The following is a 16,719-nucleotide window of genomic DNA, read 5'->3' as shown; positions in this document are numbered from 1 at the left end:
TACACACACAAAATTGTGGCCATAAAAACATTTCTGATGGTATGAAGAGCTTGAACAAGTTTAAGCTTGGAGAACTCATGAGGTCCCTGACAATTTTAACAACAAGATCTTGGTTTGGAAAGTGGAAAGTTTCAATACCCTCCCCAAGTCAAACATAAATACTACCTGTTTTTTGTCATAATTTTACATTTTGATGAAAAATCATATACATACTAAATTATATATTTTTGACCAGCTGTAGTAACAACCAAATAACCCCAAACCAATATAGTTTTAGTTAAATATTGTTTTAAATTTATATTTAAGTGATGGATAACAATAAGAAATTATGTGTTATTTGATTGGCATGGTTGCTATTAAGAGTTTGAGCTATAACCTACTCCAAATAATTTTATCAAGACAGCACAAACAAATAAGCACATACGAAAACCAATAGATAGTAGAAGCAATATTCTTACGCATAATTGCTTGTCTAGGTATTGATATTTTTTATTCAAACATTAATGATCTGAACTTCAAATATACTGTACAACATCTTCATTGCTGAGTTGATTACAACTGATACTTTTTTAGAACATCGTGTGGGTCCATGCAACCTTCATACAATATCATTTAATTCTATATTGATTACCAGCAAAAAAACCAGACATGTATGTTCACTCTCAGCTTTCCTTTTACCCATTTTAACTAAGTTAATGTTTCATGGTTATCATCATTTATGTTTTATTTTTGTCCTCTTCAGGTGCAATCTAGCTCCAGTGGTGGAGTTTGCTTCAGATGTGGGAACGAAATCTGATTTTATTACCATGAATCCATCTGTTGTACAAAGAGCATTTGGAGGTTTTCGGAATGAGAGCGACAGAGAAAAATTTGTGCATAGACTATCTATGCTGAATGACAGTGTCCTTTGGATCCCTGCTTTCATGGTCAAAGGCGGAGAGAAGCATGTGGAGTGGGTTAATGCATTAATCCTTAAGAATAAATTGAAAGTGCGAACCGCCTATCCATCACTGAGACTTATTCATGCTGTCAGAGGGTAAGTGTCTGGAAAAGACTGGTCTGTCCTTGGCACAGTGGAACTCGTAACTTAAATTTCCAGTCAAAAGGTAAACACTCTAGTAAACTGTTACAAGTATCATAACATTTATTAATTTTATAATAGATTTGCCTTTTTAATATTTTTTATTAAAAATATAGTTTTAATAAAGGTCATATAATTTGGTAATAAATGCCATCCACTCATTTAGTCTATTTGAAGGCAAACAATCAGAATGCTTTAAATAAGTAAACTTTATCCTCTTCCTCTACAAACAACATGCTTTTATCCTGTTAGGAAGGTATTCTTGGAAAAAGCAAATCAATTCCAAACATTCATGGGAACCTTTGGAACATAATGGGCAATAAAAATCCCATAATACCTCTACCAGGAGAAGATCGAGCAGCTTTGTAGAGGCAAGGAAAACAACTGCATTTTCATATGGAATCATTAAATAATAACCGTGGAAATGATTTATCAGGTCTGGGAGATCTGAAAAGCTGCTCTGTAGTGGTATGAGGAAAAAAAGAAGGGAAGTTTCTCAGGCAGTTTCTCAGAACCCTTTCTTATCCCAAGGGTTTGTCCTCCTGAATGAAGCCTACTTTTTGAGCCAGTCAACTAATCAGAAAAGTAGAAGTTGTGAAAAGTTATGTATATAGTTAATGGCACTCTGCATGGGGAGCTGAGAGATTTTTTTTTCAATCCCATAACTGAATATAGACATGATGTGACTCTTGTAACTGTCATCCATGTGTTGTCATTTCAAGATTAGACTATTGTGATTTATTCCACAGGGGTCTGTCCAGATGGGTACAGCATGTCAACTCATTTGTTAAGTGTTGAGTGAGTATTATGTCAAACACACATTCAATCCATGCTTCAAGAGTAGTAGTAGCTTCCTGTGAGTTGCATAGTATTTTGGATGTCTGTTTTGACCCAAACATAGAATTGCAGGATCACATGAAAATAGGGCTGGGAGGGATCTCAGGAGGTCATAATCCAGCCCACTACTTAAGGTAGGATCATCCCAGACTCAGCCATCCCAGTCAAGTCAACAGTTGTAAACGTCTTGGGGCCTGCCTGAGAAACTGCCCTTCTATTTCTCTCATACCACCACAGAAGAGGTCAGATGGGAAGTGTAAGCAGGTGTGGACAGACATAACAATTGATGTGTTTTCAACTGAAACACACTTGGAAATGCTTCAGCCAAGCAGGTACATATATATCCTTGTGCTGTTCCTGGTTGGAGCATTCTGGCAGATACTGGAGCAGGCTGCAGCCACTTGAACTTCCACTCTCAGCTTCCTCCTCTGCCTTGCAGGGTCAGGTGGTAAAGATGGGGGGAGAGCAGAGAGCCAGAGAAGAAAGGTGAATATGGTGGACAAGTGGCAACAGCTTCCAAAGCCTCTAAACCTTTATTTTTGTCCTCAGAGCAGAGGGGATTTGGGCTCCAACATTAGTGGGGTCCTAGCAGCCTTTCATGGAAGGCTGAGGATCAGTCCAGCTCTAGCCTCAACCGCAACATGGCTCTTATTTTCTGTTCCCGTACATGTGATAAAAAAGTATATGTTTCAAGACAGTACTTAATTTAAAGAGGTACTATTTTGGCATGTTTTGGTGACATTTTAAAGGGCTTGTATGAGTGTATAGCTGGTCTTTGGAAATGTTTAAATTGTTGTGTGCCCACTGATACACATAAGAGGGGTTTCTGTGGATGCCATATGTGGAGGCCATGGATTCAGAATTCAGTCATCTTCCAAGTGATGGGGAACTTTGATGGCATTAAGCAAGTAAACAGCCATTTGAACATGACTGAAGTACTGGTAAGAGGAGAAGTTTAATTTGGTATTGAGTTTTCTGACAGTATGTGTTTGTTTGTTGTGTTTGTTTTAGTTGTGCTGCTGCACTTTAGTTATATTTGGGCTTTGATTTTGTTGAATTTTCAAGTTGTGTTCAGGGTGCCTAGAGCGTATGGATTGGTGTGGTTTGTTTAAGCATGTGTGCATATATCTGAATAAATAAGTTCAGTTTCAATTTCAAAACATCTGTTTCCATTTCCATCTGTAGAAACAGCTTAAATTATCAAAAGTGACTAGTAATTTTGACTGCTTTAACTATCTGGTCTGCATGGGGTTCAGGCTAAGCTACCTCAAAAGGGCAGAATCATAAATTGGGAAGCCAAATTGCTAGTCACTTTTTTGAATTTAGACAACTATCACCAAGTCGCAGTTAGCAACATCCTACGATGAGATCTTGCTTTTAGGAAAGTGTGCTTGGCTGTTTAATTCAGTGCTCTCCTTTTGTATTTTAATTATCTACTTTCTGTCTGACCTACTGGCTGCATTGTGTTGCATGTAAGCAACACAAAATCATCATTATTAAATATTCTTTACAGTTTTCTTGAATAATATGAAAGAACATGAAATGAAAACAAAAGGTTTAAAAATGTTTATGGTCTAACTCCATTGGCTTCTACAGTGAGATGCAAGCAATTTAATTTTATTTCATGTGTCAAATTTAAAACTAGAATAAAGAAAGATTTCATTACTTTTAAAGTAAATATTCTTTTTAATGTCCAGAAGATATACTTTACCTGCTTTGGAAAAAAAGTGCATGTTCATAGTAATCAGGTGTAATATTAAATACAAGTTTAGTCTAGGAAAAGAATACCATCTCTTTCATATTAAACAGAAAATAGTTTGGTGCTAATTTATTATATTTACTTTATGTATATATTTCAAGCAGAACACTATATATTATAGCAGTGGTAGAAGCTGATAGGTAAAGATTATTCTCAAAGTTTGTATTAATATATTTAGTCACATACCACATACAGCCATTCCCCCAAAATCACCCCTTAAGTGGGGAAGCTGATTTTTCTTCACTAAATAGAAGCAGGGAAGAACAGAAGAAAGCAGACACTGTACTCTGGTTGCCAAAAGGGCCCCCATTTCCCTGCATCTCCACCAGGAAAACTGATGGAGTCCTCTGTTAACCCTCTCACAGCTGCAGTAGCTTTTGGCTGAGAGCTGTAGCTTGTGCCTGAAGTAGCAATTGAGCCGACTCTGAGAAGATGAGCTGCTCCTTGTGGTCTGTAGGTGATAAGGCTTGTGGTGTAAAAACAGCTCTTCATTCTTTACAGAACTATATACAATAAAGAAGTAACGTTTTTGCTATTGCTTTTGCAACAATATGGCTCTTGACACATCAGATAGTTTCCTTCCCAACTATCTCCTGGGATGCTACACTTTCTGGACACTCTGTTTCCACTTTCCAGGAGGATTTACTCTGTCACACATTTGGACAGGACTCTGGAAAAATCTATTTTTTCCTTATATTCTGCCTTTGAAAAACAAGATGCATCTCTTATTTGGGAGCATATGACATACAAAGGAAAAGATGATAGTAAATTTAAAAAACTGCCTGAAATAAAGTTTTACATTCTCCTAGTAATAAGCCTGCAACCTAAAAACTGAAGTAAATTTAAATCTACATGATAGGAAGTTTACTAAGTTACCATAAATAAAAACGTTTCTAGCTTCCACTACTAACTCAGATAATACAGTCTTGTTTAACAATGAGGTTTGCTGTTAAACAATAGGCTTGTCTAACAATAAAAACATTGCTGGGGGAGGGCACTAACATTTGTTAATTCTTTTAGTCCATCTTAACTGTTGTGAGTACTCTACTACAGTGGTTTTCAGCCTGTGGTCCACCGACCCTTGGGGATCCTCAGACTATGTCTAAGGTGACTATGATCAATCAAAAGTATGTGAATAGCCACAGTTACAATTCAAAGAGGCCTGCACTTAAAAAAAAAATGTAGGTGTCCACAAATGAAAAAAGGTTGAAAACTACTGCTCTACTATTAGCAGCCCAGAAACTGAATGGGTCCTATTAAGAATGCAATTAGAAGCAAGATACTCTCAATAACAATTTAAGGAGCCTTAATGAGGTGTGAAAAGCTAAGCAGAGGCTAGCTAGGGCAGTCTGTGAGTAAAAAAGGTAAGGAGTCCCAAAGAGGGACAGAAAACCAAGATTTGACAATTCCCACATCAATTAGCAGGCAGGCTTAAATGAGTTTATATTATCCTTTAATATAGGAATCAGTGGGATTTTCCAAATCTCTAGTGCTACTTGTGCAATGTAAATGGCTACATGCCTCTCGCACAGGCTTCTTGAGTAAACTATACTGGCTGAAACAAATGCAAAGCTAACCCTGATTGTCAGTTCAAGTAGCAAGTATAAATTGCATACTGTGACTTAAGAATTCTAAAGACTATTTAGCGCATTACAATTCTACATTTTTTTTGGTTTACTCCTGTTGATTTTTATTTTTTTAAAGTAAAATACATGATGATGTGTGCACACCTGAAAGGCATTTTTCTGATGTAGTATTACCAAAAACTATTTTGTGACGAGGCCGACCTTTTTATTTGTAGAAAATTAGTTTTGGGCGATTGCGAGCACACCCTTATCTTGAGCACAAGTCTGTATGAGTTAGCACATAGTAAACAAACTATGGTAAATAACGGAGCCCTCAGCTGAAGATAAAAGCAAGTGAAGGATACATAGTAGCAAAATGGAAAAAGAAAATGTACCCACAAATGCACTGCAGCAGAGAGCAAGAGAGAGACTTGTCAAAAGATCTAATCTATTATAGATAAAAGCTTTAGTAGTCAGTTAAACATTTTAACATCATACAACATTTGAAATGGAAAGAGGAAATCCTGTTTGAGTTACTGCTGAAATGAAAACAAGCAAGTGTTACCTACAGAAAGTGGTGTCTGTGCAAGTATCTTATTTTATGATGTGATTTTCCTTACTTATTTGCTTGAATTTTTTTTGTTAACACACCAAGATTCTTAGAACTTCCATATCTTTGCCCTGGAACGTAGCTTGATGGTTGTGCATCAAGGACTGCAAAGACCTGAAGTACACAGTGGGACTGTGACATTTAGGATCATTTCCTATTATTACTGTATTTACTTGAATCTAAGACAACCCTGTATTTAAGATGACCCCCCCAACAATAAGATTCTATATATGGAAAATTTATTAATTTGTTATAGTTTACCAGGCATAGAATCTAATTATCAGAGGGTTGTCTTGAATTTGTTCCTCCAACAATTGCTACAGCAGGGAGGCAGTGGCTGGGGGGTGTCAGGTGGCTGGGGGGGTGGTCAGGAAGCCCCTTACTCTCTGCCCCCCACTTCTTCCTGCAGCTTTTCTGTCCTCTGCCACCTGCACAGCCAGCTCCCCACAGCTGCTGCCTCCCCCTTGCTCCCAACAATCTCTGCTACTTCCCCCTCACTCCCTACAGTCTCTGCTCACCCCCCACCTCCTTCAATATATGCCCCTTCCTTCCTTTCTCATCACAGTATCTGCCTCCTCTTGCCTCCCCCATATCTGTCAAATGCTGCTTGGGCTTTATTTCCTCCCAGGTCATGGAGCTCAGTTCATGGAGGCATGGTCCTTGCCAGGCCGCACAGCAGTATCAGCAGGCAGGGGATAGATTTTCTATGTGCTCTGTGCCTGGGAGGGAATCCAGCCTGAGTTGGATCCAAGCTTCACCTGACAGTAAGGGCAGGGGAGAGGGTGCAGAAGATTCATAGATTCATAGATGTAGGGTTGGAAGGGACCTTGTAGATCTTGTAGTCTGATCCCCTGCCCTGGGCAGGAGAGAAAACCAGGCTCAAATGACCCTAGCTAGGTAAACATAGAGCCTCCTCTTAAAGACTCCCAGGGTAGGAGCCATCACCACTTCCCTTGGAAGCTGGTTCCAGATCTTAGCCACCCTGACTGTGGAGTAGTGCCTCCTGATGTCTAGTTTAAACCTACTGTCTAGCAACTTACGGCCATTATTTCTTGTTCCTCCAGGAGGCTCTCGGGGGAACAAGGTCTCTTCCAAACCCCATTGGTCCCCCCCTAGTAAATTTATAGACAGCCACCAGGTCCCCCCTCAGCCTTCTCTTGCGAAGGCTGAACAGATTAAGGTCCCATAGCCTCTCCTTATAGGGTCTGCCCTGCTGTCCCCGGATCATATGAGTGGCCCTCCTTTGGACCCTCTCAATGCTGTCCACATGCCTCCTGAAGTGTGGCACCCAGAACTGGACACAGTACTCCAGCTGCAGCCTGACCAGTGTCGCGTAGAGGGGGAGGATCACCTCCTTGGCCCTTCTTGTGATGCATCTGTGGACGCAGGACATGGTACGGTTAGCCCTACTGACCGTGTTCTCGCATTGTCGGCCCACGTTCATCTTGAGATCAATAATGACTCCAAAATCTCTTTCTGCCACCGTGCTTCTGAGAAGGGAGTTCCCCAGCCTATAGGTATGCTGCTGGTTCCTACTGCCCAAATGAAGCACCCTGCACTTGTCAGTATTGAATCCCATCCTGTTTTCACTTGCCCACCCATGTAACCTGTTCAGGTCCTGCTGTAATCTGTCCTTCCCTTCTAGCATGCCCACCTCACCCCAAATCTTGGTGTCATCTGAGAATTTAAACAGGCTGCTCTTCACCCTGTTGTCCAAGCTGCTAATAAAGAAACTGAATAATGCGGGCCTGAGGACCGAGCCCTGTGGGACCCCACTGCCCACTTCCCTCCAGGTCGAAAATGACCTGTCCACCACCACTCTCTGAGTATGACCCCTGAGCCAATTTACAATCCATCTGACTGTGTAGGCATCAATGCCAAGATGTAGAGGGCAAGTGGAGGTGGGGTGGTGGTAGCTGCTATGAGCCAAATTCTGGCCTTGACTTGGGCTTAGGGTCAGAGTCAGAGCTGAAGCAGCCACCTGCCCTCCCCTCCACTTTGTACATAAATGTAAGATGGGGGGCTTTGTCCCTATGTTGCTTGAGGGACATGCATCTCATCTTAGATTTGAGTAAACATGCTCTTTGTATTTCTACAAATTCTTTTTTAAGGCTCTAAACAGATAAATGTTAACCTCTGCGTCTCCTCTCACTTGAACTAATGCTATTTTATTTGGAATATGCATCTTTTACATTAAACGGGGGGGGGGGGTAATCTTTCCAGCAGCCATGCCACAAATTAAGCCCTACATTCTGCTTGAGTGCCTCTCCATTTCCCTTCTCCTGCCTAGTCTGCTACTCTGCTTTCTGCTACCTGACCTGCCTCTCTGCCACTGTGCTGACTGCCCCTCCCTTACCTGCTGTGTGCCATACACAGAGACTGCCTATGCCAGTTTTTGCACCTGTGTTATAAGTTGTCCACCCCTGCATTAAACAATCATTTGTATGAAAGAAAGTATATTTTCTTAATTAGACTTTAACAGTTAGTGTTAGTCAGCAAAGTCACTAAAACCCTTGCATTAGTGCTTATATCATAACATCCTTCTAAAGTCATATTATCAGAAATTCTGAGAGATTTTAATAAGATAGAGACATAACTTCAGAAAGGTCTTCGAAAGTGGTATCCTAAACTTGAAAGGATAAGCAAACAGGGACAAATAAAAAGCACAATTTTATGTTTAATGGACTAAATGAGTTCATTAAGTTGTTTTGGAAGAAAGGGTTTTCATTTCTGATAGACAAGGGCCCTTGGTAATTTGAACAACCACAGTATTTTTCCTTTTGAGGGACACGGAAGTTTATAGAGTTCTGATAGGTACAATGAGGATCTTCTCTGAGGCTTTACCTGACTTTATTAGATTGACAACTACAAATCCACATAAGTCTACAAAATTGAGCTGTTAGTTATTTGTATGACACTAATGCAGAGGAACCCAAAGTAGTCTTAGGGACTGATTGTGATAAGTGTTTTACAAACAGAAAAAAAAGATGCTCCGTACCTCAAAAAGCTTATAGTCACATTTTAAAATATTCATTCTTTGTCAAACAAGTCTGTACACTGTTTTTCTGCATTTAATTCCAATCCAGAGCACTCTGTTTTGAAAAAAGAAAATTCAGATATAGTGGAAAGCAGGCTAAGTGCTTTCATAACTTATTTTGATATTTGCCATTTTACCAGTTAATTAAGAAGGGAAATTAATTCTTAAAATCCTGATGACTGTGGGAAGAAGTTGCCTTTGCTTTCTTTCCAGTGTGCACATCTACACATGCTGTTAATGCACACATACACACACTCTGGACCTTATTGCTGCAGAGCTTTTTGCTCCTGGGTACACCATTTGAATATACATCCAGAATAAATAAAAGCCCCAGAGCATATTGTTCCAGAGTTTATTCACATGCAGGACATGAAACCTGGTCAGAGCATCTTGGGCTGGCAGGGGAACCCAGTCAGCATGCCAGCCCAGGGTTGTCTGGCCAGGGTCCATGTGCAGCAAGTGGGGCAGGCTATGGCATTAGGGTGCTTCAGCATAGGGACTTCACCCTCATTCCGCAGCCAGCCCCATCACTGTCTACATATGTGCTGCAGGGCATGAAACAATTCTGTTGCAGGGTACTACTTGTGTTTATCTGGGCTAGCCTGTGGCAGTGTTGTCTACTATGGCCTAATAGGGTTGCACATGTAAATGGTGATGTTTTATTCTGGAGCCAGTTAGTCAGCTCTGCAGTAAATATCTCGTGTTGATGCACCCAGTGACCGCCATTGCTAAGTTGTTCAGGTTTATGTGTTTTGCTTTATGTTCATCTTCTCAAAAGCGTCAAGCATAGGTGTCCAGAGACAGGACATTAGTCTTACTAATCTGATCTGGTTTGGTCAAATTATTTGTTTATAAGACCGAATAGTGCATATGATCAGACAGTTTTGTAATAATTTCATGTAGCATTGATTTTTTTTCTTCTTATGAAATTAAAATGGTCTTTTAATAGAGGTTACAGAAAGCCGAATTTAGCCATTAGTCTTATCTAGACTATATCACAGTGTACAACATTATGAGCAAATTTCAAGGAAACTTTTTTCTTTTTCTGGTCATTTGTGCATTTTTTGGGTCATAAAAAAGGTAATGTGGTGTTTGAAAAAGAAATTGCTTTTCTGCAGATTTCATGCCCTATTAAACTTCTCTGAGTGATGGCTACTGCTCAGACATCTCATGAGGATTCAAAGCTTCATGTGCACGTATTATGTAAATACTAGGTTCACTATAATATCTGCATTCTTAAGCAGCTGCATGTCTTAAATGACCTTTAAATTCAGATTTTGGCTTAAGCAGTTCTTAGGCAGATCAAGTGCTTTTTTTGGTGTGATCCATTTTCTGAGGACAAACAATGAAAGTGCTTTTAACTCTTGTATTGCTGAGTCAAATATCAGACTATAGCACTATAATTTGGAGGTACTATAAATTCTTTGGACAATTGCATGATATCCTTATGTATTGTTTTAAAGGTTTTATGGAACATTTTATGTAATTATACATGTATTATTGACAAAATAGTTGAGGTAATCAATATCCAGCAGTGTTTGGGATTGAAGTTGGACCTGCAAATGAGGGGTTTAATTGATTAAAATGATTTCTTTTCTGTCTGTAGCCACTGCCAGGAAGGTTAATTATAAAGCAATTCCAATAAGCCAACCACACAGCTTTTAAAAATCAATTGAATTTAACACAAAAAATCAGAAAGATGAAACCAGGGTTAATTAGTAGGTCTGAGACTCCAAGCTGAGCTATTCTTCTAATGATACTTCCTTTGTGATTGAACGTCTTATGAGGTAAATGCAGGGGTTTTTTTTCAAAGTTAAAATTCCTACAGAACTACATTAAACAGAACACAAGCACAAGTCCAATAATAGTCTTGTTTGCTATGGCTGGTGAGGTTAGGAGCCAAATCCTGCTCTTTCCACTAATGGAAGGCTACTGAAACTGGCAGAGCAATCTGAAGTATCCTCTTCCATGGCATGCTGCACAGCAGATCCATGGAAACCAGAGTAGCAGTTAACACTGCTCCAGAGATCAGAACTCCAGGAAGCCTGCTTTATTGATCTGTTTGATCTCTGTAGCCATTGCCACTAAAGAGCATCACCATGGAGTTTGCCCCATCTATTCAATCCCACTCTGCTTTCATCAGATCCTGGAAATGAGAAACCACGGCTGCTAGGACTGTGCAAAATGGGCATATTTGATTCAGATTTAGATTTGGCCTGAATCGGGCACAATGATTCAATTCGTTGATTCGGATGACTGTCCCCAATTTGATTCAGCCAAATCCGAATCTAAAGATTTAATGCTGATTCAGAGAATCAGTGATTCAGCCATAGACACAGCTTTAAATGTTTTTTATACATACCTCAAGGTACCAGGTGCAGCTTGTGAACACTGTGATGCTGGGGTGGAGGAAGCATCTCACAGGAGCGTGCCCTGCCCCCCTCTCCCCCACCACGTGCTCAGTGGCAAACCCAGAAGTGGACCAGAAGTGCTTCCGGCTCAATTCTGGGTTTGCTGCTGAGTGCACAGGGGGGGCTCCCCCAGCTCAACGATCAGCCACGGGGGGGCCCTGGGTGCCTCTCCAGACCCAGGAGGCACCAGTTGCTGAGCCAGGGGGCTCAGGGCCCACCCCCAATGCGCTCCGTGGCAGACCCAGTGCTTCTGATCCACGGTCAAGCGCCCGGGGGAGCCCCCCGCATTTCTGTGGGATGCTCCATCTGCCCCACCTTCTCGGCATTCATGAGCTGCCTCATACCTTGAGGTATGTAGAAAAAACATTTAAAGCTGTGTCTATGTTCAAATCATTGAATCTCTCCAAATTGATTTGGAGGATTCTGATTTCATTCAGAGAGATTAAAGGGTCTCCTGATTCACTTCGGATTCAGAGATTCAGCCACTAAATCAGGCTGAATCTCTGCCAAATCAAATCCGGGACCAAAGCTTCGCCCAGCCCTAACAGCTACTTATTAGAGCAGCCTGGAATGTACACTAATAAGCACAACTGAGAAAAAGACCATGAGAGGAATGGGCAGGTATGCACTCAGCACAGTTTTACAGTGTCTTTGTTACTTTATTTCCAGGATTTGATGTTTGTAGAGTGGAATCAGGTGGGCATGTATCCTTCACTTCCAGGTACAGCATGGGGTGATGTGTAGGTACATCCCTGTTGAGTTTCTTTTGCTGTTGCTTGGCTGAAAAAAGTAAGTATCTGTTAGTCAGCCTGGCAATATAGAAGTGTTAGACAAAGACATAGATAGCTTCAGGGCTAGAGTGCTGGGACAGAGAGCTCTTTTAATTCATGGGTCTACAGGCTTATTCCCCTGGCTTCTGTACAGTTCTCCCAGTTCTCTTCTTCCTTTCATGACAATATGCAAGGAAAGTTCCTGTGAACGGCAACAAAAAGCCAGGAATATTATCTTATGGTCTTCTTTGTTGTTCATCTATGAAGTGAGCACAGCTGGTCCTAGTCCTCTTCTCTACTTCCTCTTTAAGTAGAAGGCACAAAACAAATTCCTTAGTTGCACTTTATTTTAAATGCAGTGACTTAGTTCTGACTTGTTTAGCTGAAATTGGAATCTTCCCTTGATTTGGTTGTCATTCATCAGCTATGCCACTAGAAATAGTTTTGTGTCTTACTCTTTCTAGCTCTTTAAGTGGGAGAAATCACAGACCTATTTCATGGCGGGGTTGCCATACAAACACAGTTTCTTTTTTGGCTCTGCTTATGCAAGATTGTCTTGTACTCGATGACAGCATTCCCTGGTAAGGCTGGATGTCCATTGAAGTCTTTGAGTTTTACCAAAATAGGGAGCGGATGGTTCCTATTTATGGTTAGTTTTCAGTGCAGAACCTTTTTTTTTAAGATGAGACAAACAGCTATTTTTTTAAGGGAATGATCATTTATATACATTCACAGCCTCAGTATTACTCACAGTGGGTAGTAAAGGAAGAGAATACATTGTGAAACTCAAACATGAAGAAGTCATGTAGTCCTCCATCAGCTCTGTGTTAATAAAAATAATTGGTGGGAGGGATCAATACTGCAAACACTTCATAGTTTGTCTTGCTAATATATTCCCCTGTGCTATTAGAATGTCATCCCCCCTCTTTTTTATTTTTTATTTTTTTGCAAAAATTATCAAATAAGTATACTTTCAGAAAATGCAAAAAATCAAAGGGCCATCTTTAGGCCAAAATGATATATTTTATTTAATAAAAGTGTCATTACCTAAATGTCAAATAATGTAACAAACTGCTCAAATAAAAGGTTTTGGGGTTTGTTTATTTTTTGCTTGTTAGTTGTTGTTGTGTTTTATTTTTTAAATTTCCTAAGTTCTTGTAGTAAAACATTCAGGAACATGACACTGATTAACCTATTTTCCTTGGCACAATGTTTTAATTGTGTCAAGTAAAGTTGGATAATCAGTGTCATGTCTTTTTAAATAACTTCACTGTTAGTTTTAAATTATCTACCTCATTCTTGCAATGTGTCAGTAACAATTAGTTATTTGTATAAAGATTTGTTTTCTTTTTTCTTATTAAGTGGAGATATTTTTTTAATAATATCTACATTTTGGCTCAACTATCAGGGGCTTTTCAATGGTCTGATAGTATCCAGGGCTGTAATGCACCTTACATTGAAAGTTGGGGCCCCGCAGTATTTCTGAGCCCATATGTGCCTGATTCTTAGTTTCCCTACACCAGTTTTACATTTGTGTATTTATGTAAGTATTATTATTCCTGCTGTTCAGTAGTGTAGGCCAGGGATGCTCAACCCCAGGCCCATGGGCCAGATCAGGTCCCTGGCATCCAGCCTGCAGCTCTCTCTGCAGGTCCAAAAATGTGGCAGTGGGGGAGCAGTAACTGGATCAGCCACCCAATCCTGGCATGTGGGGTTGGGCAGGGGCAGTGTTGGGTCCCAGGATCCAGTCCAGCACCTGGGACCAGGAGGGGCAGTCCCAGGCCCCACATGACCCAGTCCTGGCTCATGGAGCTGGGAGGGGGCAGTGCTGTACCCCAGGGCCCAATCTTGGTATGCATGGCAAAGGGGGGACAATGCTGGGCCCCAGGACTTTATCCTGGAGCAAGGGGTTTAGCCAAGGCATCATGGGGTTTGTTTTGGCCTGCAAACTAGCCCCACACCACACATCTGGCCCACAGAATGAAAAGCTTGAGTACCATTGGTGTAGACAAACTCAGTAACGCTCACACCATTACAGGCCTACTTCATTAGAAAAAAGTATTAGCTTTCTATATAAACAAATGCTTATTTGGAAAACTGTCATATTATCCTTCAGGCTTCATTTAGGAAAATTACAGAACTGGGTTTGTAGACAATCTTAAAATGTGATAGGAAATATCAATTATTTTGTGAATCGGCATATTAGGCTTTGAACTCACGCTCCATCTGCTGGCCTCATAGACCTCTTAGTTGTTCTAGTTAAAGTGATGAGAATATCAGTAAATATTGCTTGAAAGGAAGTTGTGGAGATCTAGATGACTAGGAAGAAGAGTACTTAGCAGTGGGGGTTTTGCAGGTCTAGAGGATGGAGCTGGATATACTGCTTCTTTTAGCCTGTAGGACAAACAAGTATAAAGTAGTACCACAGTACTTGTGAGCAGATTGGAGACATTCTCTAGAAAACATTCATCATCTGGGAACTGGAAAAAAGAGGCAATGCATTGGTTTGAGGCCTGTAGTAGAATGATTTGGTCTCTCATTGATCTTTAGAGTTTTTTTCATGAGATCTGCCAACTTTAGAAGGAAAGTTTTCAGTTAGTTCCCTATGGTTGCAAACACTGTCAAATTCCCAGATGACTGCAAAGTAGTCCTTAACTTCTCTACATGGATTATTCAATTATATTTATTATAACAGCAATTTGGCCACTGTCTTTTTTTTTCTTTTTCAGTCTGAGTTATTTCACTTGAATACAAGCTACTAATTTGTATGGCTTTGAATAGCTAAATTATGTGAGTAATTGATTAACACTCTCAATGGGCCAATTTCTGCTTTTGTAATTGAAATTAAAACTATTCACTTGTCAGGTTGGGGCTAGAAGTGGTTGCAATATCTGCCTCAGAATGGCAAAATGAAGCCCTATCATTGCACACCTCTTTCTCATCCCATAATCTATGCCCATGGATGCAGAAAATACTCTTGGGTCTGGTAGATATGATAGTTATCAAACATAGGTTTAAGATAGATACAGAAGCAATACATTGTATAAGCCCACTTATTTTTATATAACATTAATTTATTGGTATGTGTTTTATAATGGCCTTTTGTAGTGGGTTTACCTACAAGTATTAGGAATGTACCCTTATTTTGCCGCAGGGCTTGTTTGGGAGTCTTAGACTCTATATTGTTAAATTTTCCAGATGAAGATAATTCAACCAATAATTTATTTCTCCAAATTGTTAATGCATTATCAAAGGTAAATAGGTATAAAACAAACAAAAATCCTGTTTGCTTTGAACACCTCAGTTTATATTTTGCAGCCTACATTTTTAGTAGAAATCTAAACATTTGAGACCCCGTCACAATGTAATCTTGAAAGAAAATTAACACTGATTTGTTTGTTCCTCAGCTGAAAACAGCAAAAATTCCAATCAGAGGGGCAAAATGAGTTTAAAGATGCCCATAATTCCCACTCGCTTCAGTAGAAGAAATATGCATGTACTATAAGAAAGGAACAATACATATGCATGTACATGTAGAAGAAAGGAAATGGCTCAGTGGTTTTTGTTTTTTCTTTTCTTTTCCTTTTTAACTACACCTAACATAAGAAATCCAACAGTAGAAAATCAATCATCTTCTAAATTCCTTTTTATAACATAATCTAAGGTCTATTTTTGTAGTTTATATGAAATTTTTAAAGGTGATCTTTTAGGGGATTATTTTTACTATAAAACACATTATATTTGAGACAGCAGGAGAGTATTTTAAAGAGCCATGAGATCTGCTGAGACCCAGATCCACAGTGGGATTTAGGTACCTAAAGTGGGATTTAGGTACCTAAAGTCCAGAAATTCAATCCTCAAAACCTCTGGTGAGCTATTGCCCGCCCCTGGACACACCGAAAAACCTGTAACCAACTTAGTTTTGGCCATTAACATTCTCCAGGTACTTGATATCTGTTTCATACCTGAACCTTATGGGTGCATCCAGACAAGTGCACACATGCCTCTTGCAGTGTCCTAAACTAGTTTGAAATGCTGCAAGAGGCACGCTGGGAACAAAAAAATGTTCCAAGTATCAAAAATCAGAGCAGCTTGGAGCTGCTTGGGCTGTTACCTGGGGCCTGACACTGCTCACCTTTAGCAACCTCAAGTTGCCCGACAGTACAAGGCACTGCCTGGTGCCCTGCCAAACCAGGCCACACACCTGTGATGCAGCAGCAGCAGTATGGATGCCAGGTGATCTGGGCCGAGCCCTGCTTCCCCCACTTCCCCATGATGCTTGGGGGACTGTACCCTGAGGCCCTAAGCAGCCCCAATTGCCACTGCTACTGCCAGTGAGTGCAGGGAGCTGGGGCCCGGTGAGGGGCTGGGGCCAGGCGGGGGGCATGTGGGGGCAGCAGTAGCCCCCCCATGGGAGGGTGATGTAACCCCTGTAGGGAGGGGGCAGTCCATGAGCTGTGCAGGGGGGTGTACCCTGCAGGGGGGCAGGTGACCCACCCATCCTGAGCAGCCCCCATATGTACACCCACAGTGCCCCCACAATCCACCCACAAACCCCACACTCCCAAACCATCTGGACAAACCCCTCACCCACATACCTGGCCCTGTGGGTAAAGAATGAGGGGACTGAGGCAGGGGGCAGGCTGTGG

General features: G+C 40.7%; 1 protein-coding gene across 1 annotated transcript in view; it reads left to right on the top strand.

Moving 5' to 3' along the window:
* ST8SIA4 (ST8 alpha-N-acetyl-neuraminide alpha-2,8-sialyltransferase 4) overlaps positions 1–16,719 on the top strand; it is a 135,413-nt gene that overhangs the window by 62,961 nt on the left and 55,733 nt on the right. Inside the window, exon 4 of the mRNA XM_019517209.1 lies at positions 743–1,036. Within this exon, the coding sequence (XP_019372754.1) occupies positions 743–1,036 (294 nt within the window). The remainder of the gene's footprint in view (positions 1–742; positions 1,037–16,719) is intronic.

This window comes from Gavialis gangeticus, unplaced genomic scaffold (genome assembly GCF_001723915.1).
Source record: "Gavialis gangeticus isolate Ggan-Ray unplaced genomic scaffold, GavGan_comp1, whole genome shotgun sequence".
Lineage (NCBI taxonomy): Eukaryota > Metazoa > Chordata > Crocodylia > Gavialidae > Gavialis > Gavialis gangeticus.
This window is presented reverse-complemented; position numbering and strand designations above follow the sequence as displayed.